This window comes from Caenorhabditis elegans, chromosome I, assembly GCF_000002985.6.
Source record: "Caenorhabditis elegans chromosome I".
Lineage (NCBI taxonomy): Eukaryota > Metazoa > Nematoda > Chromadorea > Rhabditida > Rhabditidae > Caenorhabditis > Caenorhabditis elegans.
Genome location: NC_003279.8, coordinates 12,601,889 through 12,629,115, shown reverse-complemented (window position 1 = coordinate 12,629,115; position 27,227 = coordinate 12,601,889). Strand labels below are relative to the sequence as shown.

Here is a 27,227-nt window from a genome sequence, read left to right as displayed (position 1 = left end):
AATCTTAATTTTCTTTCAATAATATTTTTTCCGAAGAAAAGTGTGACTTTCCAATTAGATGAAACTGCAAGATAAGTTCACCATTTCTCGAAAGCTACCGAAATTTTCCCCCGCAAAAATGGATGACGCCACCGAACAGGAGGTGTTCAACCGAATGCAGATGACACAATTCGAGGAGAAGCGCTTCGAGTTGGTGGTTATAAGGGCAGAGGATACGGTAGTTGTCGAGCCGTTGAGACAGGTACTAGGGGTACTTTAGAGGTACTCTAGAAGTGTTTTGGGGTTATAGTAGGGGTACTGTAGGGGTACTGTAGAGGTAGTGTGATGGTAGTGTAGGAATAATGTAGAGACACTAAAGGCTACTCTGGGATACTGTGAGCCAGATGTAGGGATGCTGTAGAGGTAGTTTAAGGCTACTGTAGGGATACTGTATAGGTACTGTTGCAATACCGTAGTAGGTCTGTGATTCTTGTGTAGGGGTTTTGTAGGGTTACGGTAAGCTACTGCAGAAATGCTCAGCGGGATAGTGAGAGTACTGTGAAATTACTGTAGGGTTACTGTAGGGTTACTGTAGGATAATTGTAGCGGTACTGTAGGATGACTCTAGGGGTATTGTAGACAAACTCCTAACTTTTAAAACGTTTTTTCCAGCGTGAAACTTGCCCGAAATGCCACCAAATACTCAGCTCGGAGCTCTCCCGTCTATGGCACCAATTTGTCCATATGGATGCATATAACGGATTTCTAGATGGAAAATTTCAGATTCAGCTACCAGATTTTGAATTTGTGCGTTCAAATGTTTTTGTTAAACTTATAAAATCTAGTAAAACTAGTGATGTCATTAGGTGGATTCGAACCACGGTGTTGAGATTAATATGCTGTCCAAAATCTCACTGCGCCACTTGGATATTTTGAAAATTTGTTTGCAATTTTCTTGATTTTCAGGTAATTCCCTGTCCATTTTCCACGTGTAGCCTACTATTTTTGGACCTCATTGATGCGAGATTCCATTACCTCCTGGAGCACCAATCCTGCCAACTATTTTGCTGTGGAGTACGGTTTTCAGACTATAAGACTGCTTTGGAGCATTTACAAGGAACTGGATCTGTTGAAACAGAAGCTTGGGATCAGCAGAAACATTTTTTGAAGGTTGGGAAATTTTTATTTAGAAAAAATAAATCAAGGAAAAAATTTTTGCTCCAAATTTCAGCCAGTTTACATCTGCAACTGTTGCAATCGTACTTGGTCGTCACGTAACGAGTACGTGGCACATTTACACGGCCGGGATCATATGTGCCCGGATCCGGTGTGCAAGTACATTTTTGAAACTAATGAGAAGTGTATCCGACACTTTTTTGAGCAGCATTATGTGAGTTTTCATTGGGAATTTGTATTTTAAAATTTGGAAAAGCTGGGAATCTGAAAAATTTAAAGCTTTTTAGCCTGAAAATTTTCTGAAGAAACTTGTTAGGAAATAAGTTTTCGTGAGACCCAAAATTTTCTCAGAATTCTTGTTTGAAAAGTTTCAAACTTCCATAACTCATCTAATTTGTAAGCTTTTTTCTAGTTTTTTTTTGACTCAAAATACTCCAAAAAATTCAATTTATTTTATTTTTAAAAATCAAGTTTTCAGAAACACCTATTCCTAGACTCCAGGCACCTACTTCTCAACTACAAGTACTTTTTGCGCTACCAGGAGAAGCAGGAGGAACGAGCATATGTTGGGCTCTTTTTTCAGAGTTTTTCCTTTATTTTTGTTAAATTTCAGGGCTTATATGTGTGTACCACATGTCAACGCCGATTTCGGGACAACAAGGGGTTTCAGAGCCACGTGGCAAGCCAGAATTGTGAATTTTTTGATAGAAAGGTTGGTTTTTTTCCAATTTTTTCCAATTTTTTTCCTTCAGTTTTTTGTACAAGTGATTGCTTGCAAATGTGGTCACCAATTCAAGTATTGCTATTACCAACGTGACGTGCTTTTACGAAACCTGCCAGTTTTACGTGAAGCCATGGAGCATGTGGAGCGAGAGGCTCCGTTCAATAATATGCCCGAAGATGTGGTGGGTATTTGGGTAGAAAATGGTCTAAAAATTATTAAAATTTTATTAAAGTACCATTTTTGGTTAAAAAAATAAAAAGGGTTCTAGTCCCCACTGAAGCAATTTTTTTGTTTTTTTTTCCTAAATATTCAAAATTTCAGTGCAATATCTACCGATCCATAATTGTGGTGATCATTGATGTGAATCAACGTCTTATCAACGAGAAATTCACAAATTATCAGCGAACAAGCCCACTGAAACATTCCTCGTTTACGCCACGACAGATGGCCAAGCTCTTATTGGAAGTAGTGGACTACTTTTGGAAGATTATGTAGGAAGTTGATAAACTTGCTTGTTTTAATGATATTTATACCTTTTCAACTACATAAAGACCATAACTATACACTTTTAGGGCTTGAACCATATTCAATCCAGTTATCCTAATTTTACTCCGGCCAAGTAAAAGTTCACATTTTAAATTTTCCAGAAAAACTGCCAAAAACCCAACTTGCGTGACAAGCTTCTGCTTAACTTTTTGCACAAAAAACCTATAAGGAACTTTCAGATCGCGTGACACTTGAATCCGGCGGTGTGGCCGGAACATCTAGTTAAATTACCTGAAACTTGCATTAAACTTCTAGGCTCCTGATCGCGTGACAATCAGAGCCGGTCATGTTACCAGAACCGAGTCACTGCACGATATGCCCCATTAATACTAGATCGACGTTACGAATGGCTGGAGGGGTACATAGAACTAAGATTCTTAGCAAAATTACCTGTATATTATAAGAAGACCCGGCGGAACTACAAAAATGTGATCATCAGATTTAATCAGATTTAGTTGTGTGTACTCTCAAACATGCGAAATTAGTTGAAAAGTCCGCCGCATCTGAACTCCCGCCATTCTCGTAGACCACATTTCTATGGACCACACTGGCGTGTTTAGTGTGTCTGCTAAATCAAGCTGGATTGACTCTGAAGTTCCGAGTTCGATCAGACTGGCATGCTCTTTTGCACAAAAATCCATTGCCAAAAGTCTCAATTTTAAGATTTTCAGATCGCGTGACACTCCGATCCGGTAAAGCAACCGGGACTTGGATCTAGCCGAAAGAAGGTCTGGAAGTGCCTGTTCCACCAAAATTAAAGTTACATATTCCGAGAAAAAATCAAATTACACTGGAAAACTTAATGGGTTTCCCATATTGCGTGACACAACGATTGAATGATATCATCTAGGTGTGATACCGGCCGATCCACGTGATTAAGGAATAATGGGTTCTTAGTAAAGTGAACAGATCGCGTGACAGTTTGATCCGGTCCGGTCACCGGAATAGGAATCGAAAATCTGGCCTACACAAATATTGAAATGATATCACTTGGCCATGGTACCGGAACCAAACCAATGTCACAACTGAAATAGACTCCATACGACCTTCCAGAATTACCAAACAGGAACTTCGTCATCATGGCATTGTCATCATCATCCTCCTCCATTATTTGTAGCATTATACTTGCTTCCACCCGAAAACAACTGCCCATCAAAGAGCTCATGAACAATTACCTTCTCTCTCTCTCTTGACTTGTCACCCGTCTTGATTGAGATTTGTTACATTCTTGGAGAAGACGGAGAGGGACCACGCCTTCTAATTGTTTCCTGCGTGTTTGGTTTTGGAGCACATATAGGTAAGCTGAATAGTATAAAAGCTGTGCAGCCAGCAGAAAGTCAATCGAGTTCCGAGCTTTTTGGGGGTTTCGTTGAGCTTTTTAGAGTTCCGAGCCTAGATTAAGTTTCGTTGGGCTTTTTCACTGTTTCACCCAAAAAAAAAATAAAAACTTCCAGGGTCCCCCTACCATGCGTTTTCTTATTCTCATCGTCGCAATTGTGTTGCTGTCAGCCGTGCATGGCTTCTCGGTAGAGCCACGTCTTGCCGCGTTTGCCGATGGTGGAGCCGCAGAGCTGGCACAGGAAGCTCGTCAAGCTCGCAACGCCGAGCTGGAATTTATCAAGTGAGTTGGGAACTAGATCTTGGAGATTTCGATGTATAAATATGACTTGCTGAATGAGTCGCGTTGCCCTAACTATAATGTTTTTTTAAACTTATTTGGCTTAGGCGTAAGCTTAGGCTTAGGCTTATGCTTAGGCTTAGGCTTATGCTTAGGCTTAGGTTTTGGCTTAGGCTTAGATTTAGGCTCAGGCTTAGACCAAGATTTAGGCTTAGGCTTAGGCTCAGGCCCAGGCTTAGACCTAGGATCAAGGGTGTCAATGTCCCGTAAAAATTACAAAAACGGGACATCGGGACGTCCCGTTCCCGTGAAAACACCCAAAAAACGGGACAACGGGGCAAACGGAACACGGGACTTGACACCCTTGCCTAGGATTAGGCTCAGGCTTAGGCTTAGGCTCAGGCTTGGGCCTAAGCTTAGGTTCAGGCTTAGGCCTAGGCTTAGGCTTAGGCTCCTGATCTCTTCACTATCTCTTCGCTCTAGTGAGTAGGCTCCTTTTCAACAGTCCTCGTTCCCTCTCTCAAAGCCTAATTTTCAGACGATTCCTCCCAGCCAAGGAACGTCGTGCCCCGCTGGAAGGCTTCGAGGACATGTCAGGATTCCTGCGCACCATTGACGGAATCCAAAAGCCACGTTTTGGTTAAACCTGATGCTCAGCTCAATCTGAAATTTGAAATTCTCACAATTTGTTCTCTCTCTCTTTCTCTCTCTTCCTCTGTGTCTGTCGTTTTCTCTGTTCCCTTCTTTCCTTCTCTGTCCTCTTCCCTTGACATCGGTGCGGCCCCGACACTCTTCGTATGCAAAATTAAAGCCAAAAATAAACGATGAGCATTGACAAATATGTTTTATTGATATGGGTGAGAAAAATAAATAGTTGATAAATTAATCAGAACGATTGGATTCCGAGTTCACAGCCATCTCCATAGTAAACTCTGTCGGAGCATGATCCTCTTCGGCTCCACCGCCGGGTCGACTGGAATTTCAGCATTTTCTTTTTGCACAACAATTTCCAGAATCAAAGAAAGAACAAAACCACGTGTAAACAAGAAAGGTATAATAAAGTGTATCGGAAGTGCGTATTGACATGTCACCGGGCATCAAAATACAATTGTCGGGGAGACCAGAATAGCTATTGTTTGCGGGAGGAAATTGATGTCGGATGGGGAAGGGGAGATCTAGGTCAAGTTTCGGCTGGAGCCCTGCCAAGTTTTGACCAAAGGGGCTCAGGCTCAGGTACTCTAAGGCGTTTTGACAACATTTTTTTTATTGAAACCTTGAATTTTGGAACGATTTCAAGCCTTTCTAGGCATATTTGAATTAGAATGTAGTACAGTTTCACGAAGTTTCAAGAAACTGGCACGACATACAACCTACAGAGAAAATGTCAAATTTTTACTTGGCACGGGTAATTTAATCTAAAATTTAAGGTTTTGCAGATTTTCGCAGAGAAAATGTTGCTACAAATTCAGTTTTTTAAGATACATCAAAGGGTTACTGCCAAATTATTTCTGAAAAAAATTTAACTTCCCGCCAAAAAATTTTTCAGAAAAACACGAGGTGCCAGGCTGTCCCATTACGGTTTGATCTACAAAAAATGCGGTTATATTTTTTGCCTAAAAAATATGACATTTGAGAAGCCTGCGTCTCTTCTCCCGCATTTTTTGTAGATCTACGTAGATCCAGCACGTGAAAAATTGAGTTTTCTTCTAACACATTGTCAAAGAAAATCTGAATTTCCCGGAAAAAACTTGTTCATCAAATTTTGGAGTACTAGACAATTTCACTGTTTCACACAACTTTACTCGATGCACCATGACCATACGCACTTCCTTTTACAGAATTTTACAGAACAAGATAGATCGGATAGTCGACCAAGATACCCAACTTGAATAGTGTAAAAGAATAGTGAAAAATTTGTGTCAATTAGATAAAGGAAATATTGGTTACACAAGAAAAAAGAGAGAGTTATCATCAGCACAGGATAGGAATCAAAAATCGCTTTGCTCACTGGTCATCACATGTACGTAAACTAACGATTGGATAAGGGGTTCCGAGGATTTTCGGCACGGGCATGCGCGTTTCAATTGTTTCCGGTTGAAATGGAACCATAGCCAGGGGTTCATGCAGCTGTTCAGGTTGCCGAAGAACATGATGTATGTGGCGAATGTGGAGTCTGAAAATAATTTTTTTGTTGGAAAAATCAGAAGCCTCTTAGTCGATGCACCATAATCAGAACATAAATTAGGTAAGTTCAGTCGATGCACCATGACAACGATACAGAAATAAGAAATTTTAGTCGATGCACCATGTATAAAGCTAGGAAAACAGACGATGCACCATGACAAAGATCGTATGGATCTTAGTCGATACATCATAACCAGGGCAAAAATTTTGGATTTTGGTCGATGCACCATGGTCAGTGTAAAAATGTGATTGTTTCGGCCGATGCGCCATGACTAGAACTAAGAAATGTGTTGATGAACCATGACAAAGATCTTTAAAATCTTAGTCGTCGCACCATGATTAAAACTAGAAAATTAATCGAGCCTGGCCAAAAACGAGGAATTTAGTTGATGCCCCATGATAAAAGCTAGGATCTTAGTCAAGGCACCCAAATCAGTGTGAAAATTGAATGATTTTGATCGATGTACCATACCATGACTAAAACTAGAAAACCAGTAGATGCACAATATTCCGGATCTGAGAATTTTGCTCGATGCACCATGAAGGTAAAAACTCACTTATCGCCGTTGGCCACACGGCATCAATCACCGAAGTGATGCAAAACGGAGCCCAGAGCACAAAGTTCGCGGCGACAATTGTCAACGTGAGCTTCACGGTCTGAACTCTCCTTCGATCCAACTCGACGCACTGCATCGTGGCTCCTGCAACAAAAATATAAGATTTTTGATTTGTGCCGGCAAAGAATCTTACCTTTGTGGTGAGCCTGCATGCCGCCGTTCTTTTCGGTCAGCTTCATATGTTCCATCTTCTTCATATTATTCCTCAGTGAGCTGCTGAACGAGGTGCTCTTCCACACCGCTTTACACACGCATAAGTAGAGCCATCCAGCGATGGCACTCGGCAGAAGCCATACCACTGAGTTGAACAAGCAAACGTAGAGCTGGTATTGCAAGGCGGTCGTGTAGTTTTCTGAGCAATCTCCGTTTCGTTTCTCGAAGAGGTAGAGTTGAGGTGTGCTGAAGAGGATCGCCGCGGTCCAGGCAATTCCGGAGTAGAGGGCCGGGCGGTTGTAGATGGATGATTTCATAGAGGCAAGCGGACGGCAGATGGCTTGATATCGATCCGCGCTGATCGCCACGAGCAGGAAGGATGAGGCGTACATTGGGATCACTTGGAGGAATTTGGTGAGCTTGCACAGCAGGTTTGGGCCGTAGAAGAAGGGGACGGTGGCAGTGATGGCCATAGTCGGGCCCACGCTGATCAGGGCGAATAGAATGTCAGCAGCGCACATGTGAAGCATTAGCATCTGGAAAATCAGAGGTTGAGGGTGATTGGGAGTTTGGCTTGTAAACCAGACTAAGCCGGACTTCCGTACAAAGTCAGACCTGGGTTGTTCTATCTAACAACTGTGATCCCTACCTGCACGGGAGTGACCCGTTTCCGCCTCAGCACCGCATTGTTCTTGTAGATCACATAGATCAGAAGTGTGTTACCGAAAAGGGTGACCAGAATGATCATGAGGTGATGGAGCATCATGATCTCTAGCGATGGCGGATCCATCGGCTGAAATTTGGAGAATTAACTTCTATTATTAAAGTATGAATTACCTGAGAATCGGTGATGTTTTCCTGTAGCTCGAGCATCTGAAAAAGATACAGGTTATGTGCTGAGGAAATTGGTGTTGGGGTGAGCAGAATGACAGGAAAGAAGGCTCCCATGATTGAACACGTAGTTTTTGTCAAGGCATGACTAAATGACCAAAGCGTGGGAGAATCACAGGAACAGGGAAATGATTTTCAGGGAGAAAAATTAGAATAAAGGATCGAAAATATCTTGAAAGAGTTTACTTAACAGATCAAAGAAACCTTATATGGATTACCCTAAGCTCAGACAAACTGGCTCCAAATCTCAGAAGAGGTATTAATGTTCCGTTACCCAAGCAAATTTGTGGGAAACAGCGAGATTTTGAAAAGATTTTGACGGCTTTATTTATTATACTAATCTAGTGGACCCTAACAAAAGTGGTCTAAAATTTTTGGGCTCCGCACCAAATTAACTCTAAGCCAGTAAATCTTCAGCTAAGGCTCCAAGGAAACCAAGAGATTTTTTTGGTCTAGAAAACATAAAATCTGTGGAAAAACCGAAATTTATAACAGTTATGTGGCAGCTGAAAATCTGAATTCCAGGAAAAAATGACGTTGTACCAGGAAATCTTCAAATCTAATGTTTTCCAATTATAAAAAAAGTTCGGAAGCTATAATAGCTCTAAAAATACAAATGGTATTAATTTTGGTATGTGTATAGGTATAGGTATAGGTATAGGTATAGGTATAGGTATAGGTATAGGTATAGGTAAAGGTATAGGTATAGGTATAGGTATATGCTTAGGCTTAGGTCTTAGGCTTAGGTCTTAGGCTCAGGCTTAGTTAGGCAGGCTTTTTGTCCAAAAGTTACATTAAAAACGCTCTCATGATCAGAAAAATATGAGAAAAATTACGCGAAACTCATGTGATGGGGGATAGACTGAGAACTCTGGGAAATTGAGTTTGCGGAGTTGCCAGGCACCGAAAATAATTGAGAACTTGTAGCTAAGAGCATATATTGAAATTTTGCTGAAAATTTTTAAAAACAGAGAATCTACGACCCCGTTAAGACCTCAAAGAGCTGAAATTCGAAATTACGCGGAAAAAATGACGATAATGGCGCAGGAGCTTCACCTCGTGGAGCCCGCCTACCTATTTTTCTTGAAACCTGAACTAGGAAGTTCAAATGGATAACCTTACGCCAGTTTTTGTTTGAAAGTGAAATTAAATTACACTTTTTTTCCTTTTACCCGAATGATTTGTGATCTTCCGGGAAATACTTAATAATTCAAGCGTGTTTCACTATAGGACAAGGGTTAGTGACGTGAAATTTGAACTTGAAAATGAACTGGAAAGTATTGAAAATCCGAAGAAAATTTTAAATGTTGGGGAATTTTCGAAATTTTTCGTGGGTGGCGCAGTGGGGATTTTCGACGGCTAATAATCAGACGACCGGGGTTCGATTCCGCGAGCCTGCAATTTTTTTTGCAAGCAACAAAGGGTATATAAACAAAATTTCAAATTCTAAAAGTCAACATTGACGGATTTGTACAATTGGCGGCGCAATAGGATTTTTGACTGCTCGTAATCTTAAGACCGGGGTTCGAGTCCCCACTGTGGCATCTTCTTTTTTTTTTGTTTGAAATTTTACTATTCAAAACAAGCTTCTTCCTTGTTTTAAAACGCATAAATTTGCAGGCGGAAATAAAAAATTGAAAACCTTAAAAAATGAAAGTAATTTCCTGGAATTCTATGTTTTTTCAGCTATCGCTATTTTATGGGCTAATGAATGAGAAATTGATGGGCGGCCACGGCGGGTGGCTCATTGTTATTCGTATTCCTTTTATGTTTTATTAGTGATCCTTCGGTTTTGGGCTTTCAAAAGGGAACGAACAAAGATTAAGAGTGACGTGGAGTGGGATTTGAGGTTGAAAACGGATTCAGTACACTTAAATTAGTAGAAATTAATTTTGTTTTGGTGATTTTTGAGAATTTTTTTAAAAAATTGGAAAAAAATGCACGTTTGGCGCAGTGGGATTTTTGATGGCTAGTAATCTGGCGTCCGGGGTTCGACTCCCCTCGCTGGTCAAAATTTTTTGTAAAATGGGATGAGTATGACAAAAAAAGGTATTCAAGGTCGAAAATTAAAATGAGCGGAGTTGCACTTTTGGCGCAGTGGGATTTTCCATGATTGGTAATCTGGGGTCCGGGGTTCGACTCCTCGCACTGGTCAAAATTTTTTAAAGTGAGTAAGGAGTACATCAAATAAATTTTGTGGTAAAAAATTCAAAATGGATGGAGGTACGCGTTTGGCGCATTGGGATTTTTGAGAAGCACGAGTCTAACAAAGATATAAGCCCGAGTCCTGGAGGTGAAATTGTGATTTCGCAAGTATAATCAGACACACTGAACATTTTTAGAAGTGCTACCAAAAAATTTCGAAAAACTGAAATTTCTCAAAATGAGATGACTAAATACGGATTATGAGAGGTGGTGCGGAAATATTCATGACGTGAAGCCCTTTTGTAGTTTGAGTGGGAATTCTGATTTGTTACTATGACGAATTATATCGTAATACTGAAAAATTTGCCAGTTTTAAGAAAAGTGCAGAAATGGCTCAGAGGGTTTTTCGATGAAAATCCTACCAATCAGGGTTCGAGTCCCCACAGTGGCAACGTTTTTTTTCAAATTTAGATTATCCTGATTTCAATGCTGAAAATTCCAAAAAAAAAATTCTGGTGAAACTGCAAACAAACTGAAAAAAAACCAAAATTTTGTGGGAAATATTTTTGAAGCAATTTTTTCTGAAATTTGAGAAAAAAGGAAGGGAATCTGGAAATGACATTCTTCTTTTTCAGAAGCCTAGAACAAATGAAAGTGGTGGCCAGCGACAGAAAATTCATCTCCATTATTCTTTTTTGGATATTTTTCGTGTTTTTTTTAAGTTTTTCTGACGAATTTTTTTTCCAGCTGCATGTTTTTAATAGTTATTTACTTACAGCTGAATAAAAAAATTTCAGGAAAAAATAAATAAAATTTACATCACAAAATAATACAGAACGTAGAGCATACTCTGGATAGAAAAATAATAAATATCTAGAAAAATCTAGAAAAAATTAGTTGCCACAGTGGGGACTCGAACCATGGTCTTCAGATTGATAGCCGTTCAAAATCTCACTGCGCCATTTGGACACTTTTCCGAAAATTAATCAAAATTTTGCAGTTTATGCAGTTAATTTTTTTTTTGAAGACTGTGATATTGATTTTTGAACTCAGCATACATTAATCATCAGTAATCAAAAAACAGTTGCCACAATGGGGGCTCGAACCACGGTCTTCTGATTGGTATCCGCCGAAAATCGCACTGCGCCATTTGGACACTTTTTGCAAAAATTGCTCAAATTTTTAAAAAATTTCAAAATTCTAGAGTTTATGCTGTTTCGGCTCAGTAAAAGCTATATAATATCAAGAATTCAGTGAGAAATGAATATGAAAAATTCAAGAAGAAAAAATGAAAATTGAATAAAATGGGAAAGCGAGGAAGATTTAAAAATATATATAGATTTTAAAACAGGATAAAATGAAGCCATATATAATCAAAATGTGAGAAGCCTTAGTAAATTTCTCCAATTTTATGTGAAATGGGAAATGAAAAGTCAAAAAACTGGATGAATTTTTTTTTCAAAATTTAATTAGCAAATTTCAAGGGTGGGCTCTGACATCAAAGCACACGTGGAAAACCAAACAAAACCAAAAATAACCCTATGTGTAATCAAATAGTCCTGTTTTGCTCAAAATTTTGGGAAAAGAACCAAAAATCGAGTATTTTTTTTGGACAAAATAGAGTTTGAGCATGAAAAACTCTCAAAATATGCAATTTAAAACTTTAAAACTACAATTATTAATTAAATTTCTAGCAAGTTTGAGAAATTTCAGAGAAAAAAGTGCCCAAATGGCGCAGTGGAATTCTGGGCGGCTGCCAATCAGAAGACCGGGGTTCGCGTCCCCAATGTGGCAACTTCGTTTTTAAAGTGTGATTTTATTAAATCAAGTGTCATGAGTTTGAAAATCAACGCCACAAAGCTAGAAATTAAACTGAAAAACTGAAAAAAAATTTTCAGAGGTTTTTCAATGATAGTTCTACAAATCAAAGCACCCGGGTTCGAGTCCTCACTGTGGCAACTATATTTTTCTTTTTTGTTTTTTGATGTTCCAACATCCGAAAACCCAAAAATTAGAAATATTCAAATTTCCAGGAAATTGGAGGTTCGCATGAAAATAAAACGGAAAATTGGATAAGGGTTCCCTTTTTTCAGAAAAAAAAACAGACCAACAACGTGTTGTTTTTCTGATATATTTGAAAAATTATAGCTCAGTTTTTAAAAAAGAAAATTAAAGAGAAAGAGAGAAAAAATTCTTCAGAATATTTTTCCCACCGTAAATTTCAAATACATGTGAGTGTTTAAGAAATTGTATAACTTCTAGATTGAACAGACAATTCCTTTGAATTTTTTTTGAAAATTTTCAGACAACTCGAGAAAAAAGTGACGAAAATCTGCAAAACAGGATGTCACCCCAGTGAGTGCCTACGCAATTTGTTTTTCCTCTTGTGTTTCTAGTTTATAATTAATTGCCTTAGGCTCTAGTGTATCGGATACTTTTTCCCCTGAAAGAGTAAAGATTCAGAAAAAAACCCTAAAAAGTTTTCTGGAATCAAAAAATAACCTGGCATTCCTGGCGAAAAACAAGAAAAAAACGTTTGAAAGGATTTTGGAATTGCAGGAGACACTAAATTAGCGCTGAGAAAAATATTAGCCACAGTGGGGACTCGAACCCTGGTGTTGAGATTGGCATGAAAAGTTCCACTGCGCCATTCGGACACTTTTCTTAAAAAATTTTAAAACTTTTAAAATTTACTGGTTGTGTAGTGTTCTTAACAATTTCATCAAAAATTTATCGCCAAAAACCGAGAAAATCAAAATTTATTCTAGAAAAATCAAAAGGTTCAGTTTTTACGGTCAATAATTCTCATTTTGAGTTAAAATTATGAATTTTAGTTCTAAGATATATCTTTTAGTCAAATAACAGCTTGTAAAAAGAAGTTGCCACAGGGGGACTCGAACCACGGTCTTTTGATTTTAGGGAGGTTTATCAAAAATCCCACTGCGCCACTTGGACAACTTTTTCAAAAATGATCAAAATTGAGTTTATAAATTAAATTTCTACGTTTTCGGACTGCAAAAAACTAACCTCGCGAATGTCGGCAGGCATATTGGAGAAGAAGTCGTGAGGCGGAGCCGGTGGGTCCACAATTCGGCCGCTCCATTTTTTGTTGCTCATCATTAACATTTTTGTCGGCGTCTTTTGGTTTTACGTGATAAATCTGAAGAGAAAATGGTTCACATTTTTTGTGCAGGAAAACGATGGGGGCGGCTAATTGTTATTCAGGCGGTAGATTGAGGACGTAAGGTAATTATAAAAAAATGTTAAGACCAAATTAACAACAAATAGTTATAGAAGGGAGAGTAGTCAATAAGAGGGCAATACAAAGTTCAAATGAGAGTTCAAATAGGTCAAAGTAGAAAGAATCGAAAAAAAATCGAAGTTTTAAAAAATGTCCGAATGGCTCAGTGGGATTTTCGGCGGCTACCAATCTCAACACCGGGTTCGAGTCTCCATTGTGGTAACTTTTTTTTCTTTTTTTCTGAGCGAGGATTTATTCAAACCGAGGTCCTCTGAGATCAAAAATTGACACTCCATTAAAAAAATTAACTCAACATTTTGAATGATGAAAAATTAATCTTCAAAAATGATGTTTGCAAAAATTAGTATAGATTATATTGCAACCGTTAAAAACAAAATTATTTATCCTGAAAATGGCATTTCGTTCATTTTTCAGGCTTACTGGAAGTTTTGCAATTTTTGTTCAGGTGGCCAAAGCTCAAAATTTCAGCAAACGTCACTTTCAGGTGCTTAGAAAACAAATGTTCAAGATTTTAAAATATTATACTTCCAGCAATATTCAAGACATCAAATGCTAATTTTCAAGCTTAGAACATTTCAATTGGTCCAATCGAAACTTTAAAAAAAAATTTGCCACAGCGCGGGCTCGAACCCCGGTCTTCTGATTGGCAGCCACCGAAAATACCAATGAGCCACTTGGGAACTTTTTTCTCGAAATTTAGCTCAAAATCTCAAAACTTCAAGGTAAATCAGACTAAATCAAAGTATTTTTTTCAGAAATAAAACTTGTTTTTCTTTAAAAAAAGACCAAAGATAACTATTACCGAAAAAGTTTGTTTTCAACAGATTAGATAAAAAGGCTGAAAATACTCGAGAACTAGTCTGAAGGGGAACAATTACCCAAAAAAAACAGAAAAAAAAGTTGAGGAGGTGGCAAGGAAGGATTATATAACACCAGAGATCGAAATTTTCTTTGTTTTTACTCTTTCTCACGCCGAGTGGGGGGAGAAGTTCAAAGCATGTTTGAATTGGAAATGTGAACCGGCAGTAGCATGTTGACAAATGGGATTTATTGCAAATGACTGATATTTTGAGGAACTTTGGACCTTTTGAAACTCTGAGCTCAGAGCTATGAAGCCAAGAAATGGGTAAGGCACCACGGAGATTGAGGAGATTGAGGGTGGGGCTGAGCGTAAACCCAGCAATTTATAAATTTGAATAATAGCAATAAACAAAGTAAAACATCAAACAATGGTGCGTGGGTGGAGAGACCGCAGAAAATTCAAAGATGTCGAAATTTGGCTCATTTTTAATGGGCTCGACTGTATCTCAATTCGTTTTGAAGATATACAAAAGTTAAAAATGAAAATTGCAGAAAAAATTGTGAAAAAAATTGCTGTAGTTTATAATTTTCTGATACAATGCAAACTAGCCGAGTTATGAGCTTTCAAAGTTGAAATTCTTAAGGTGCATCAAGACACCTTTTGACCTCGCATATCTCCATGCATTTTAAAGATATCAAAATATTTAAAATTGCAAATATGTAGAAAAAATTGTTACGAGCACTTTTGTAGTTGATAATGTTTTGGTAAAATTAAAACCAATCGGGCTAGCTGTCAAAGTTGAAATTCTTGAACATGGTGCATCGAGCCACCTTTGACTTCTCATACCTCCGTGCATTTTAAGGATATCAAAAAGTTTAAAATTACAAAACTGCAGAAAAATTGATAACAAGTCTGTATGTTTATTATGTATATTTGTGATTATTATCAATCTCGCTATGATGTTTGGGCTTTAACTTATTCATGTCTATTCACTATTTATTTTTGATCACGATTTCAATCGTAATAAATACAATACAATACAAGTCTTTTGGTAGTTAATAATTTTTTGCTAAAATCGAAACTAAACTAGTTACGAGCTGTCAAAGTTGAGTACGCAGGGGTTTTGGTGCATCGTGAGCATTTTGCTCCAATTTTAGTTCAATATACTAGTTGCTTGTTAAAATTTCTCCTCTATCAGCAAATCTTAAGTACCTGGCACTAATATTGCACACCCTCCGTCACTAAACGGGCAGTTGGCCTATAATTTAGCTACTACGCCTGTCGGTGCCAAGTATGAGTAATTGGCGGTATCAAACAAAGTTTATTCTACCCAGGGAACTTTTCGGATCTAGCTTGATATAGAAAACGGATAGAAAGTGCTCATGTCACGCTTTGCTGGATGAGAACATGTCTAGACGAGTTGCTTTTGAAATATTTTTTTTTAAAACCCGCTGCAATTCGGAAAAAACCCCAATTTTTCAAAAAACGCTACTCATTGCAGCTGCTCTCTGTGTTTTAACCTCCTTTTCCCGTAGTAGTTTAATTGTTACTCTTAAAAATATTTTCAGCTGCAGGTCACACAATTTCAAATTCTAAAGAATATTTAGAAAATTTGAAATCCGTGATTTGTAATTTTGGGTGCAAAATGGGATCAAAGCCTTGTCAACAGGGGATTTGCTTCAAGTTAGTTCAGAAATCTGGCATATCACAAAGAAAAGTTGATAAAAATACAAAAACCTGCTTGACCAATCAGCGAATAGCCACGCCCACTTTTGAACCAATCAGCGGCGTCCCATCTGCCAGGAGATTCAAAAGATGAGCTACTGTTGAAAAATCTCACTTTTTCTGGTGATCTAGCGATTCGGGTAATAATTTGAAGTTCTTTAAAAAAAAAAAAAATCGATATTAGCTTCATGAAAACGTCCATAAAACGTAGACCAATCAGCCATAAGCCAAGCCCACTTTTGAACCAATCAGCGGCGTACTATCTGCAAAACGGTTAAGCCCAAAAGATACGCTGTTTATTGGAAAGTTTCTTGTTTTTGTGTCATTCCAGTATTTCAAAAATTCAACATGAAACACAAAAAACCCTTCACAAACTTGAAACCAATCAGCGATTGGCCACGCCCACTTTTGAACCAATCAGCGATGTTCAATATACTGAGAGGTTTAAACAGGGAAGTTGTGTGGTATTTCTTAAGTTTGGGCACTTTTTTAACACTTTCTGAGAATCTTAAAGGAAAATAGTCAGGCTAAAAACATTTCTGCGAAAATCGAGTGGAACTACTCAAAACGTTCTCAAAATTCCAAACATCAATGCCCAGTGAAGCACATCTATAATTTACTCACACCTATCAACATTGGGCGGCAAACAACCTTTAATCAAAAGTCTTCGATGTTCAAGAATCGTGAAGATTTCTTCAAACAATTAAATATTCATCTGAGATGTCTAGGAAAATTTCCAAATACTCAAAATTCGAGGATCTCTCGAAAAAATGGCAGTTTCGAAGTGATATTTTGCTTGGAGAAAAGAGGATTAATCCGCCGGCAGAGAATAGAAGAAAAGGAGTTATGTCATACAAAAAACAGATTAACTTTTTGGGTCAATGACATACCGAGCACCCAAAGATAGCTTTACCGATCTGTCAACCTACACAAAACTTTCAAACTAGAAAAATGAGCATGAACAACGAAAATGTCATGCTCGTGCGCTTTTGGAAGACATTTTGTGAGATCTTATTGTAAATGTTGCATGTTTTGGGTTTGGCACACTTCCTGGTTTGGGCTTTAGGGCGTTTAAAGACCACTTTAAAGTAGGAATAATCATTATTAAGAAAACGCTGAAATTAGGCAATATTCGTCAAATTTCGTAAATTTTGGCCAACTTTTGCTTAAGAAATTGGAGTTCCAGAACTGGTTTAGAGTATGATAAGGGTTTTTTGCTCAAACCAGCGATACTTGGCAATTTACCTCCACATTTTAACCAACTTTCACCAATTATAGCTAGCTTTTGCTGATTTTGCCCGACTTTTGCCTAATTTCGCCAACTTTTACAATGTGCCAGATGTACAGGCTCCGAACAAGATGAAAAATGAGAATTCCAGTGAAAACGAAGCCTAAACCATTTTCAGACAACGCTTCGTCACTCATACTTCTGACCCGCCCTTTACTCTTCTACTACCAGATCTTTGAGCTAGAACGCCAAACATTGAGTGAGCAAACGCGTTAATTTACAACTAGTATTATGGGCAAATATCTGCAAAATGTCTCATTTTCCCATTCGTTGAATAATTGAAACTTATTCGACGCTTCTGACAATCAAAGATTGTTTTGGCTGGCGACGAACTTGAATTCAATATTTGAGAATTTCTAGTTTGAAGATTGTGAGAGTTTGTTGAGATTTGTGATTCATAAACCAGCAGAGAACTTGAAAGTCTTGAAGAATTCGATCGATGTACCATGAGTCTCAAGAATGTTGAGTTTCAGTTCATCATGATTTTTTGGCAAAAATCAATGTTTCTATAGATCTTCTAAACATGGTGCATCGAGAGAAAACAAAAAACTCATAGGATTTCTATGTCAGGAAAATCTATCGACTCTATAGAAACGAAAGCTTATAAAATTAAAAAAAATTTTTAGACATGGTGCATCGATAGTTAATACAGTTTTTTGGGAAGGTAAGGTTAAGACAATCAAGAAAATGAAAAAAAAACATCTACCAAGCTTCAAGTGATCAGCTTTCCGCAACATGGTGCATCAAAACGCTCCGGAGTAAGGGTAGAGCTCACAGCTTTTACAGTTTTTACCAATTCATCAGATTTCTCACAGATGAAGGTTTCTATGTAAGTGAATGAAAACGCGAAAGCTAACACATTTTGCTGCTAATGAGCATGTTTCGGTTAAAAAACGAGAAATTGCAACTTTCTCACCTCGACAAACAAGTCAGAAGGAACAAATTAGCTCGCGCTGACGTCTTGTGAAGTAGACCAGAAGAAAATTTGGAGATTTTTCAACTAAATTTTCAGGGGATAGATTGAAAGTCATTTTGATCCAAGAAAACTAGAATTCTGGGATTAAACCCAATGCTCCCCGCCCTTTCTTGCTCTTTTCTCTGCAGTGATGAATAATTGAATGTTGTGGTGGTCGAGATTACAAAAAGAAGAAGAAATATTGAAATAATTGCTGTTTTTCCGATGGAATATTACATCAGAGAGCATGGATTTTGAAGAATTTGAAAAAAGAAAACATGAAAATAAAATAATTTTCGAAAATGTTCAGATCTTACTTTGTTAGTTTATAGGAGATTGCGCGAAAACGTGCAAAAATACATTATTTTTTATGGGTAATCTGGGAAACAGGAGGATTAACCTTAAGAAATAAGGTTTTCATAGAAAATCCCACTGCGCCATTTGCACACCTTTTAAAAATTCTATTTTTACAGCTTTCTGGAAACTTTTGGGCATTCTTAGGATCATTTTTAAACTCTGATATTTTAATTTAAGCTTATCACATTTTGAAAAAAAAGTTGCCACCACGGGGACTCGAGCCCTAGCATTGAGATTGGAAGTTTTCAAAAATTGCACTGAGCCATTTGTTCATAAATTATTTTTTCGGGATTTTTTAACAATGGATCTTTCAATTTCGGACTTCCGGGATTAAATGCCAGACTGCTCAAATATAGGATTTGGGTGTTGCATACAAAATTGAGTTTTTGAAGGACAAATGTCAAAAGTATTTATTTTTTGTTCTCTGATTCAGGTTATTTTAAGGAGTTTCGTGACGCAAAGCACTTTTGTTGAATAATCTATCAGAACAAAACAATTAAAAATTTTGAAAAAAAAATGTAGAAATGGCGCAGTGGGATTTTTTGGCGGCTGCCAATCTCAAGACTGGGATTCGAGTCCCCACTGTGGCAACTTTTTTTTTCCAAAGTGTGATTAGACTAAATTAAGAATTATAAGTTGGAAAATCAATGTCCCATTTGAAAAAAACAATCATTCAAATTTTAAGTTTCTATAAAAAAATCCGAAAGTTTTAAGAAAAGTGCCCAAATGGCTCAGTGGGATTTTCAGCGGTTGCCGATCTCAAGACCGGGGTTCGAGTCCCCATTGTGGCAATTTTTTTCTAGAAGTTCTTGTAGTCTAAATAAAAGTCGTTAAGCAAAATTATGGAAAACTAAAAAAAAACCGTCTGGAAACAATTTCTCAACTAACCAAAAAACAGGAATAGCCATGAAAGAAGCGCGACTAAAAGTTTTTTTTCCTGGCGGAATTCAATAAGAAATAAGAAAAAAACACATACGGAAATAGAATACGCGAACTTCCTGGGAGAAGGAGAAAAAACAAATTCCGTGAAGCGGAACACATTGGGAGACGGGGAAATGAGAGGGAGAAGCTGAACTCGGATATATTTTAATTTTATCAAATTCTGACAAAGAATGTGGCTTAAAAAAAACTGACCGAAAAAGCCCAAGAGATTGTACGATTTGGGTGATAAAAACAAAAAACGTATAGTAGCAACCGGAACAACACATATAATCAAAAAAAACATTTTTTCTAGTAACTTGGGAAAAGCTTATATGTCTTCGAGGTTAATTTCCTGTAGACACCATGTACATCCTGTCTACAAAGTTGTTCACTAGAAAAAAATGAGAAAAGGTCGCGATTACTGTAAAAATAAGACCAAAAGCTTAAAAACTGGACTTTTTAGACCGCTTTTTTTGGCTTTTGGCGTCAATAATTGATCACAATTGACCAAATTATTTTTCATTGCAAAATTCAAATTAAGATCACCGAGAACTTCAAAATAAGTATAACCATGCCCAGGTTGGGTCACGCCACGAAAGTAAAATAGCTTGGCAGAGTTTAAAGGCGCATGGAAGGGTAAATTTCCAATTCCACGGAACCTGGTCTTGTTTTTACTTAAATAATAGCTATATTTGCGCTGGATCTGAAAATCTGCCTATGAAAAGTACTGGCTTGAAAAAGAAATGGTAACGGCAGTTTTTTTTTTTCGAATAGTTTCGAAAATCCGTAACTGTTTAAATTTTACAGTTTTTCGGACAATTTTTAATACTGGAACTTTATTTCACATCAAATTATTAAGGAAAAATAGTTTTCCACAATTTTGAAGTAGTATTGTACATTTTCGTTGTGAGACCCTAATTTTTTTGTGAAATTTCAAAATCTTTAAAACCTAGACTAATTCACCTAGACAACCTTACCTCACAAAATCCTTCAAGAAAGACTGCAAAACTATCTCAAATAATACTCAACTGGATAATAATCAAGTATTTAATAAGTTTCACAAATTCTGACAACTGAGCATTACTCCTAAACACTTCCAGTATTTTATGAGCTCCAAATACTGCATAGGGTTAGGGGTGACGTTCAGGTCAAAGGGGAATTAATATATTGGAGGGAACTGTGGTGAAAATGAAAACTTGGTACGCTCGTCGGGAAATGCATAATAAATTAGGTGGCAAACCTAAATCTGTCAATTAGCACAGGCAATAATCCTCTTGTTTGTCCTTTTTGGCCCACAGAGATAACAATCTAGAGAGTACGTACCAAGATTGCTTTATTACCGTTGGGAGAGCAGCTGAAACACAAAAAGATACAAATAGTCCTCGCAGGAGGGACCTGACTGTTTTCTGAACAATGAACCAGCGATTCAGGTGCCCTGTATAATTTAAATCAGGGGTGGGTGGCAAATCGCCAAACCGACAAATTTGCCAATTTGCCGAATTTCCCCGAAAAACGGCAATTGCCGAAAGTTTCCGGCAAATTGTGGCTCTGCACATTTTTTTTTGGAAATTTCAGAATTTCATTTTTAATCGGCAACATTGTATTTTTTATTTTGAAAAGTAAGCAAATTCTATGTAAATATCTGAAGAAAACGGGAAAATAATTTCAAAAAAGCACAGTTTTAAGTGTTTCCGTCTTGTAAAAAATCCCTTTAAACACAACCGGCAAATCGGCAAGCCGGTAAATTGCCGGAATTGAAAATTCCGGCAAATCGGCAAACCTGCAATTCGGCAAATCGGCGACTCGGAAATGAAACTTTCCGGCACACCGGCAAACCGGTAAACTCTGTTCAAATTCCATGTCAAACTATACTTCAGCTAAATTTCTGATATTTTAACGAACCACGTACTCCCCAGAAAATGCCACCTGTTCGGGATGATTTATGCCTTTGTTGATAGGCATTTTGAAATTAAATTTCTTGCATGCATGTTGTTGTAGCACGGGCTCTTGATTTACGTGCTTGTTTAGCAAACAAAGAATGTCTGATTGCCAGCATATTTAAGGCCTGAATGGAAGCTATAATTTCAGCTTTGAAGTTTTATTCTTTATTTTAAAATCGGCCAGCTGACTCAGCTGACCCCATGTTACTTTTCTCTGCGAAGGGTCGATCTCTAATATACATATCACACTTGCCAGTTTTTCTGTTTCAAAGATCTGGTAATTCTTTCTGATTATTCTTAAGATCGTTAACATGTATTAGAGCGGAAATCGAATGATTCTTTAAAGGTCAAGGCTCACATTAATTTGCGCCAGGAAATTTCAGACACTCTCATCTGTAAGAGCTCATATTTCGATTGATAATCTGAAATGATGATAAGAATTTTGTCTGTATGCAATTTTTGAGTTTGAAAAAAATGCACAAACTGATGTTCAACTCAACATTCATGATTAATAGAGTTAAAAAAAATTGTATAACCAGTATACTGTCCGTTAGCCATTTTGTGGTAAGGTCCATGAGAACAGAAATAGTCCCGGTCGAACCCTAGTCATTCTGAATCATATTCCCCAACTTTGAGAGCTCTTATCTCGGCTCACAAGTGTGATACCAAAAAATGTTTAACTACAAAAATATAGAAAAAATGTTAACAAGTATTATGCCAGTTGGAAATTTTTTGAAAAAATCAACGTTGGCCGAGATATTGTCAGTCAACCTTTAAATCGCCTAGGGCTGCGGCGCTCCCTACCTTCTTACTTTGTCGCCTTGTATCACGGTTCGAATAAATTTTGACAAGTAGTTAGCCTTTTGTCCGTAAAACTAAGAAGAATCAAGATATTGCCGGTCAACGCGGGGTGCCGGTGCATCACGTTCTTCCACTTTGGCAAGGATATCTCGGTTACGACTAGAGATGTCAAAAAACTTTCAACTGAAAAATTGTAGCAAAAATAATGACAAGTTTTTTGTCAGTTGACAATTTTTTGCTAAAATCAAGTTCAGCCGAGATGTGACCTCTCCCAGCTCGGGTGACTCTGCAGTATTCCAAACTACTTCATGATTCTTCCAATCCTTTAGTTTTTGATTTCTAACCTTTTTTCCAGCATTTTCGTCTTCAGGAAATCCGGCACTTAACGCCTCCTCCTTCACCTAATCCGATTCCTAGTGTGACTAATCCCAGTGATATCAAAATCAGATTTAGTTGGCGCGGTGAAAAAAAAGAAGCGACGAAAAAAGATGCATATTTTTTGCTCTCTTTTCTCTTTTTTTTTTCTTTTTCCAAATATATATATTCTTCATTCTTCTCCTACTCCTACTCCTCCTCATCGCCCCCTTTACTACGAAATTTTTGTCCGGATTGACTCTGCGGCTCCCGCTGCTCTTTGTTATGCGCTCTTTTTGCCCTTGGGACTGCTTGTGATATGCAAAAAAACTCTTTTTCTACGATTTTTGAAGAGATTTTGATGCGTTTTGACCTTTTTTCCATGTTATTTGAGAATTTTATTTGCAACTTTTAACTTTTTTGCAGGATAATGATTGTGGCGTCGGTGGAGGTCACGTGTTTTCATGTTATTCTAGGATTTCTTATGTTTCTTCTGTATTTGGTGAGTTGAAATTCAAAAATCTAAAAATGCAAATGCGCTCTATTGATCTGATGAAGATAGTTAGATAGTTTTCAAAATACACGAGCCTCCTATATTCTCCCCACACCAAGTTCTTCAGTACATCGTATGCCTTAAGAATAAACGTTTTGCCTCCTACCCACAACACCGGGGCTCGAACCACGCTAACTGATTTTTATTTTTCCTGCTTTAAATTGATTTTTTAAATAGTTTTTAAAGTCTGAAAGTGTTTGAAATTTTTTGTAGTGTTTCAAAAATAGGCACTCCTAGCGATTTACGTCACAGACTAATCAGACACCCTATTCATAGGTGAACAAGGCTACAAATGAGTCGGGAATACGAAAAGTGGTATTTTTTTAGACAGAAATCAGGAAAAACAGAAAAATAATTTTGAAAGCTAGTTTTTTGGGTTTTAAGAAATCTTTTTTGGTGAAACCTTCTCAAAACCAACGGAAAAATACATAACTTTGAAAACTGGTCTAAGCCTAAACCTACGCCTAATTCTAAGCCTAAGCCTAAGCCTAAACTACCGAATTTAAAATTTTCCAGCTTCTCCATCAAATCTACTACCAAATAAAGCTGCGTCGTGAACGAAAAGTGCCCAACACACTCCACCAATTCGAGAACATTCCCGGCCTGCACACAATCCGTACGCCCAGCCACACCTTCTTCTGTGGAGCACAAAACTACCGTCAGAGCTCCAAGAATCCACAAATCTACAGTCAAGACCGTCTAAAAGTGCAGAGGCTCTTGCGGAAGCTGCTCGAAAATCCACAGATCCACGTACCCGAGAACACTGTCGCCGTGTGTATTCCCACGTGGTGCTCGGTGACCGGAGCCCGTTTCCACGAATTTCAGTGCACCCCGCCGGCGCCCTACTGTCCGTGTCCGACAATACTCTCGGAGTTCCATTACACATATAAGATGGTCTCGGCACGAGTTCAGGCAACGTTTTACCATAACAGGCGGTGCACTTGCCTGGCGGGGATCTGCATTTACCTACGAATACCCAATGAGCCGTGGTACTTTGGAGACCTGCCGGATGAACTTATTTTTGACCTGATTGGTGGGTTTCTAAAAAATTCTTAATTAATAGAAAACGAAACATAGAACTTGAAATTAATTCTGAAAATTTTTAAAAATTCGTTTAAAAATTTTCCAAAATAAAATTGCTTTTAAATACAAATTTCATAATTTTTTAACCAACAAAAAATATTCAAGAATTTCTAAATTTTCCCATAAAACCTAATAAAAAAAACTGAAATTGGAGGAGGAAACGCACCCATCGCCCGATGGCCTAGAATTTGCGTTGATGGCCTAATTTTTCTCGAAACTAGGCAAATAATTGTTCACTTATTATATCATTTATCACCAATCTTATACAACAAAAATTTTCAAATTATCACAAAATTTGGCAGAGTTATGGATTTTCGAAACTTTTCGAAACGATTTTTCATCAAAAATCGACAGTAACCCAGTGGTTTTCGTGGTGAGACCCACGAAAATACAGTTTTCAAAATCAACGAATGCAGCATGAAAAGAGCTTTCATTTAAGTATAAACATGACTAGGTTTGGATCATTTTGAAAATTCATGGTTTTTCTCATGGTCCCGCCACGAAATTTTGTCTAAATCTAGGTCAAACTATTTTTTACTGTTAACTCAATTTATCACCAATCTTATATGACAAAAATTAGCAAAAAATCTTGAAAATTGACGGTGTTATGGATTTTCGAAACTTTTTGAAACCATTTTTCATCAAAAATCTACAGTAACCCAGTGGTTTTCGAGCCGAGACCCTCGAAAATACAGTTTTCAAAATCAACGAAAAAAGAGCTTTCATTCAAGTATAATCACGACTAAGTTGCCTAGAATTTGAAAATTCACGACTCTCTGCGCCTTTAAACACTCCCAAGCTACAGTAATTTCGTGCCAGGACCCAATTTTTCCAAACATGGGTGTGATTATACTCTGAGTTTAAATTTTGCCATAAAAAAACTAAATATTTTCGTTCCAGGACCCGGTGTCAAGCGATTTATCTCGCCACGTGGCAGACGACGTCACTCGCCGTTACTCCTGCCACCGGTACCATCAGCTCCAGAAATGACGTCATCATCAGAAGAGGAATTGGAGCCCGATGACGTGGCAACGCCAGAAGACCCTCCCGCTTATGCTACCGTATTCGGTTATACAAGAACTGACCTAATTTCTAGAATTGATGAAATTCCCCCGCCAAATTATTATTCATTATTTGTTAACTCTTCTAAATTGTAGATTACTGTAGGGGTACTGTAGCAGTCTTTTTTTTTGAAGATTCAAAACTTTTACGTGTACTCGAGACATTATCGATTTTTGTGTTAAATTTTGCGTCAAGCTCAGGAAAATGAATTTCTTTAATTTATTTTAAAGTAAACTTAGAAAATATTGCAAAATTTTGAGGCAAAAGGAGTTATCGATTTTCGAAAATTTTCGAAATTTTCTGAAAATCAAAAAAAAAATCAGAACCCAGGCATGTTTATACTTAAATGAAAGCTATTTTCACGCTGCTTCTGAAAATATAAATTTTGTAGGTCTCAGCACAAAAACCAGTGAACTACGATATGTTTAGATTTAGAAATTATTTCGAAAAGTTTCGAAAATCCATAACACGGCCTATTTTTGAGATTTTATGTTAATCTTTTGACTTAATTCAGTATCATAACTCAAGCATTACAGGAATAATAGTTTCAGGTTGGAAGCCAGCAATATGGTAAGTTTTCGTGTCGGGACCCTAATTTTTGAAATTTTTTAATTTGAAATTTCAAACTTTTCAAAACCCAGGCATGATTATACTTGAATGAAAGCTCTATTCACACTGAATTCAAAATTAAAAATCAACCGCCCTGATTTTTCCATCCTAGGCCACCCATGGGGTTTCTAGGCCATTACTACTTTCTCTCCATTCACTCCGCGAAACCCATCATTTTCCACGAAAATTTGCGGACTTTTCGAGATTTTCGTGATGTTTACCTCATTTCCTTCAAATTTCCCTGAATTTTCACACAAATTTCACGTGAGTTTAGAGATTTCACACACTGCGGCAGGTGCACCCCCTCGGTGGCTAATTGGATATGGCCCTCCTGCGGATTATAACCGGATTTTTGGGAGGTTTCTATATTTATATTTATATATACGACCGAGACCTTTTGTCGTTTTATTTCTATGTTAGAATACTCGGTGACCGACGCATTTTTCACTTTTCTACCATTTATTGTGATTCCCGTGGTGTTTTTTGCGACGGAAATTGGGGTGAGGTTGGGGGAAGTGGGAAAACTCAAAAACTAGAAGAGATAGCCAAAAATTGACAACTAACAAATTGTTTGTCTTGAAATTTTACACATTTCATTAGTTGACAACTTTTGTCTTAGTGCCTCTCAATTTGAGATACATGGATTTGAAAGTAAAAGTCAGGAACTCTGAAAACTGGTGGTCTCTCTTAAAATCTGCGTATCTTTTTTCATAACAGAGATTTAAAAAAGTTGTTCACTAACAAAACTTATAAAATTACACGTAAAATTTTTTTTAGTTGTAAAATTTTTTGTATCTCTAACGAGAATCAAGATATTCAGGCGGTTAGTGACCTCATGCTTGGAGGCAGGGAGGCCGGTGCAACTTTGAAGCCCCACAACTTTGGATGTGCAATTTCTAGAAAAAAGTTGCCAACTAACAAAATATGTAAAATTATACGTAGATCAATTTACCAGTTGACCATTTCTCAAAATCTCTTCTAGTTCTCGAGATAAAAACGTTTTTTATTTTTATTTTCAAAAGTTTTTTCCAAACTCAATTTTCTTCCAGGCTTCCTACATTCTCGACGTCTTCTCTACAGAAAAACGTGAAAATTCCAAAATTTTCAACCAAAAACTTATTAGGAAACCGACAAAATATCGTATTAAAGGTACATACCGTACTCCCCTGGTCTCTCCTAAAAATTGAATTGCAGACGCAACAATCGATTATTTCTTGGTGTAGGAACCATGTTCTCTTATGAAAAATGGATGAGCACAGTAGAAAATCAGCAGAATATGCAAAGTTTGACTAGAAGGAACTTCGAGTGCTTCCTTCAAGGAACCGTACTTTTTGTGGGAGTTGGATACTTTGCACTGGTAATATCCTAATTGAAACTTTAACATGCAAAAAAATTAACAAACTTCAGATCACAAACTACATCTACATCTCAATAATATCTTGGAAAAAATCATTTCTATCTAATAAAGCTTAATTTAAAATT

At 37.4% G+C, this 27,227-nt stretch overlaps 4 protein-coding genes, 3 non-coding genes and 1 pseudogene across 9 annotated transcripts; 5 read left to right on the top strand and 3 right to left on the bottom strand.

Annotated features, from left to right (window-relative positions):
* The first annotated feature begins 33 nt into the window (after nucleotides 1-33).
* On the top strand, nucleotides 34-2,442 carry T07D10.3 (C2H2-type domain-containing protein). Its single transcript, NM_060793.4, has 8 exons — nucleotides 34-241; nucleotides 652-786; nucleotides 946-1,149; nucleotides 1,211-1,369; nucleotides 1,634-1,720; nucleotides 1,769-1,867; nucleotides 1,908-2,060; nucleotides 2,201-2,442. The coding sequence occupies exons 1-8, from the start codon at nucleotides 119-121 to the stop codon at nucleotides 2,372-2,374; spliced, it is 1,134 nt and encodes a 377-aa protein (NP_493194.2). The 5' UTR covers nucleotides 34-118; the 3' UTR covers nucleotides 2,375-2,442.
* Nucleotides 2,443-3,877: 1,435 nt separating this feature from the next.
* flp-33 (FMRF-Like Peptide) lies at nucleotides 3,878-4,882 on the top strand. The gene is made up of 2 exons (NM_001392957.1): nucleotides 3,878-4,046; nucleotides 4,582-4,882. The coding sequence occupies exons 1-2, from the start codon at nucleotides 3,892-3,894 to the stop codon at nucleotides 4,685-4,687; spliced, it is 261 nt and encodes an 86-aa protein (NP_001379391.1). The 5' UTR covers nucleotides 3,878-3,891; the 3' UTR covers nucleotides 4,688-4,882.
* ntr-1 lies at nucleotides 4,875-13,195 on the bottom strand (the record flags this gene model as incomplete). 2 transcript variants are annotated; one of them, NM_001373647.2, is made up of 7 exons in its annotated part: nucleotides 4,875-5,016; nucleotides 6,078-6,216; nucleotides 6,785-6,928; nucleotides 6,978-7,533; nucleotides 7,647-7,790; nucleotides 7,835-7,870; nucleotides 13,061-13,195. In NM_001373647.2, the coding sequence occupies 7 exons, from the start codon at nucleotides 13,157-13,159 to the stop codon at nucleotides 4,926-4,928; spliced, it is 1,209 nt and encodes a 402-aa protein (NP_001360454.1). In that variant the 3' UTR covers nucleotides 4,875-4,925. The 2 variants fall into 2 exon arrangements, with proteins under 2 accessions (NP_001360454.1, NP_493193.1); NM_060792.2 differs by lacking the exons at nucleotides 4,875-5,016; nucleotides 13,061-13,195 and having other exon boundaries at nucleotides 5,907-6,216; nucleotides 7,835-7,945.
* On the bottom strand, nucleotides 9,224-9,277 carry T07D10.12. The gene has a single exon (NR_050651.1). It is a non-coding gene; the product is annotated as an Unclassified non-coding RNA T07D10.12 (non-coding RNA).
* Nucleotides 9,224-9,277, top strand: T07D10.11. The gene has a single exon (NR_050652.1). It is a non-coding gene; the product is annotated as an Unclassified non-coding RNA T07D10.11 (non-coding RNA).
* A 7,212-nt stretch (nucleotides 13,196-20,407) lies between the features above and the next one.
* On the bottom strand, nucleotides 20,408-20,497 carry mir-1823. Its single transcript, NR_024290.2, has one exon. It is a non-coding gene; the product is annotated as a pre-microRNA mir-1823 (primary transcript).
* A 2,370-nt stretch (nucleotides 20,498-22,867) lies between these two features.
* T07D10.1 (CX domain-containing protein) lies at nucleotides 22,868-25,358 on the top strand. The gene is made up of 3 exons (NM_060791.4): nucleotides 22,868-22,940; nucleotides 23,508-24,024; nucleotides 24,975-25,358. Exons 1-3 carry the CDS (start codon nucleotides 22,869-22,871, stop codon nucleotides 25,229-25,231), a joined length of 846 nt encoding a protein of 281 aa, NP_493192.1. The 5' UTR covers nucleotide 22,868; the 3' UTR covers nucleotides 25,232-25,358.
* Nucleotides 25,359-26,158: 800 nt separating this feature from the next.
* Nucleotides 26,159-27,218, top strand: T07D10.10 (annotated as a pseudogene). Its single transcript has 4 exons — nucleotides 26,159-26,245; nucleotides 26,795-26,894; nucleotides 26,940-27,102; nucleotides 27,153-27,218. Coding segments are annotated over exons 1-4 (416 nt in total).
* The last annotated feature ends 9 nt before the right edge of the window (nucleotides 27,219-27,227 follow it).

Bases quoted from the DNA above. Each gene is read 5' to 3' on its own strand.
- T07D10.3 (NM_060793.4), top strand. From the start codon at position 119: ATGGATGACGCCACCGAACAGGAGGTGTTCAACCGAATGCAGATGACA. The intron at 242-651 runs GTACTAGGGGTA...CGTTTTTTCCAG, and splicing joins TTGTCGAGCCGTTGAGACAG to CGTGAAACTTGCCCGAAATG. The intron at 1,721-1,768 runs GTTGGGCTCTTT...GTTAAATTTCAG, and splicing joins AGCAGGAGGAACGAGCATAT to GGCTTATATGTGTGTACCAC.
- flp-33 (NM_001392957.1), top strand. From the start codon at position 3,892: ATGCGTTTTCTTATTCTCATCGTCGCAATTGTGTTGCTGTCAGCCGTG. The intron at 4,047-4,581 runs GTGAGTTGGGAA...CCTAATTTTCAG, and splicing joins GCCGAGCTGGAATTTATCAA to ACGATTCCTCCCAGCCAAGG.
- T07D10.1 (NM_060791.4), top strand. From the start codon at position 22,869: ATGATTGTGGCGTCGGTGGAGGTCACGTGTTTTCATGTTATTCTAGGA. The intron at 22,941-23,507 runs GTGAGTTGAAAT...AAAATTTTCCAG, and splicing joins TTATGTTTCTTCTGTATTTG to CTTCTCCATCAAATCTACTA. The intron at 24,025-24,974 runs GTGGGTTTCTAA...TTTTCGTTCCAG, and splicing joins ACTTATTTTTGACCTGATTG to GACCCGGTGTCAAGCGATTT.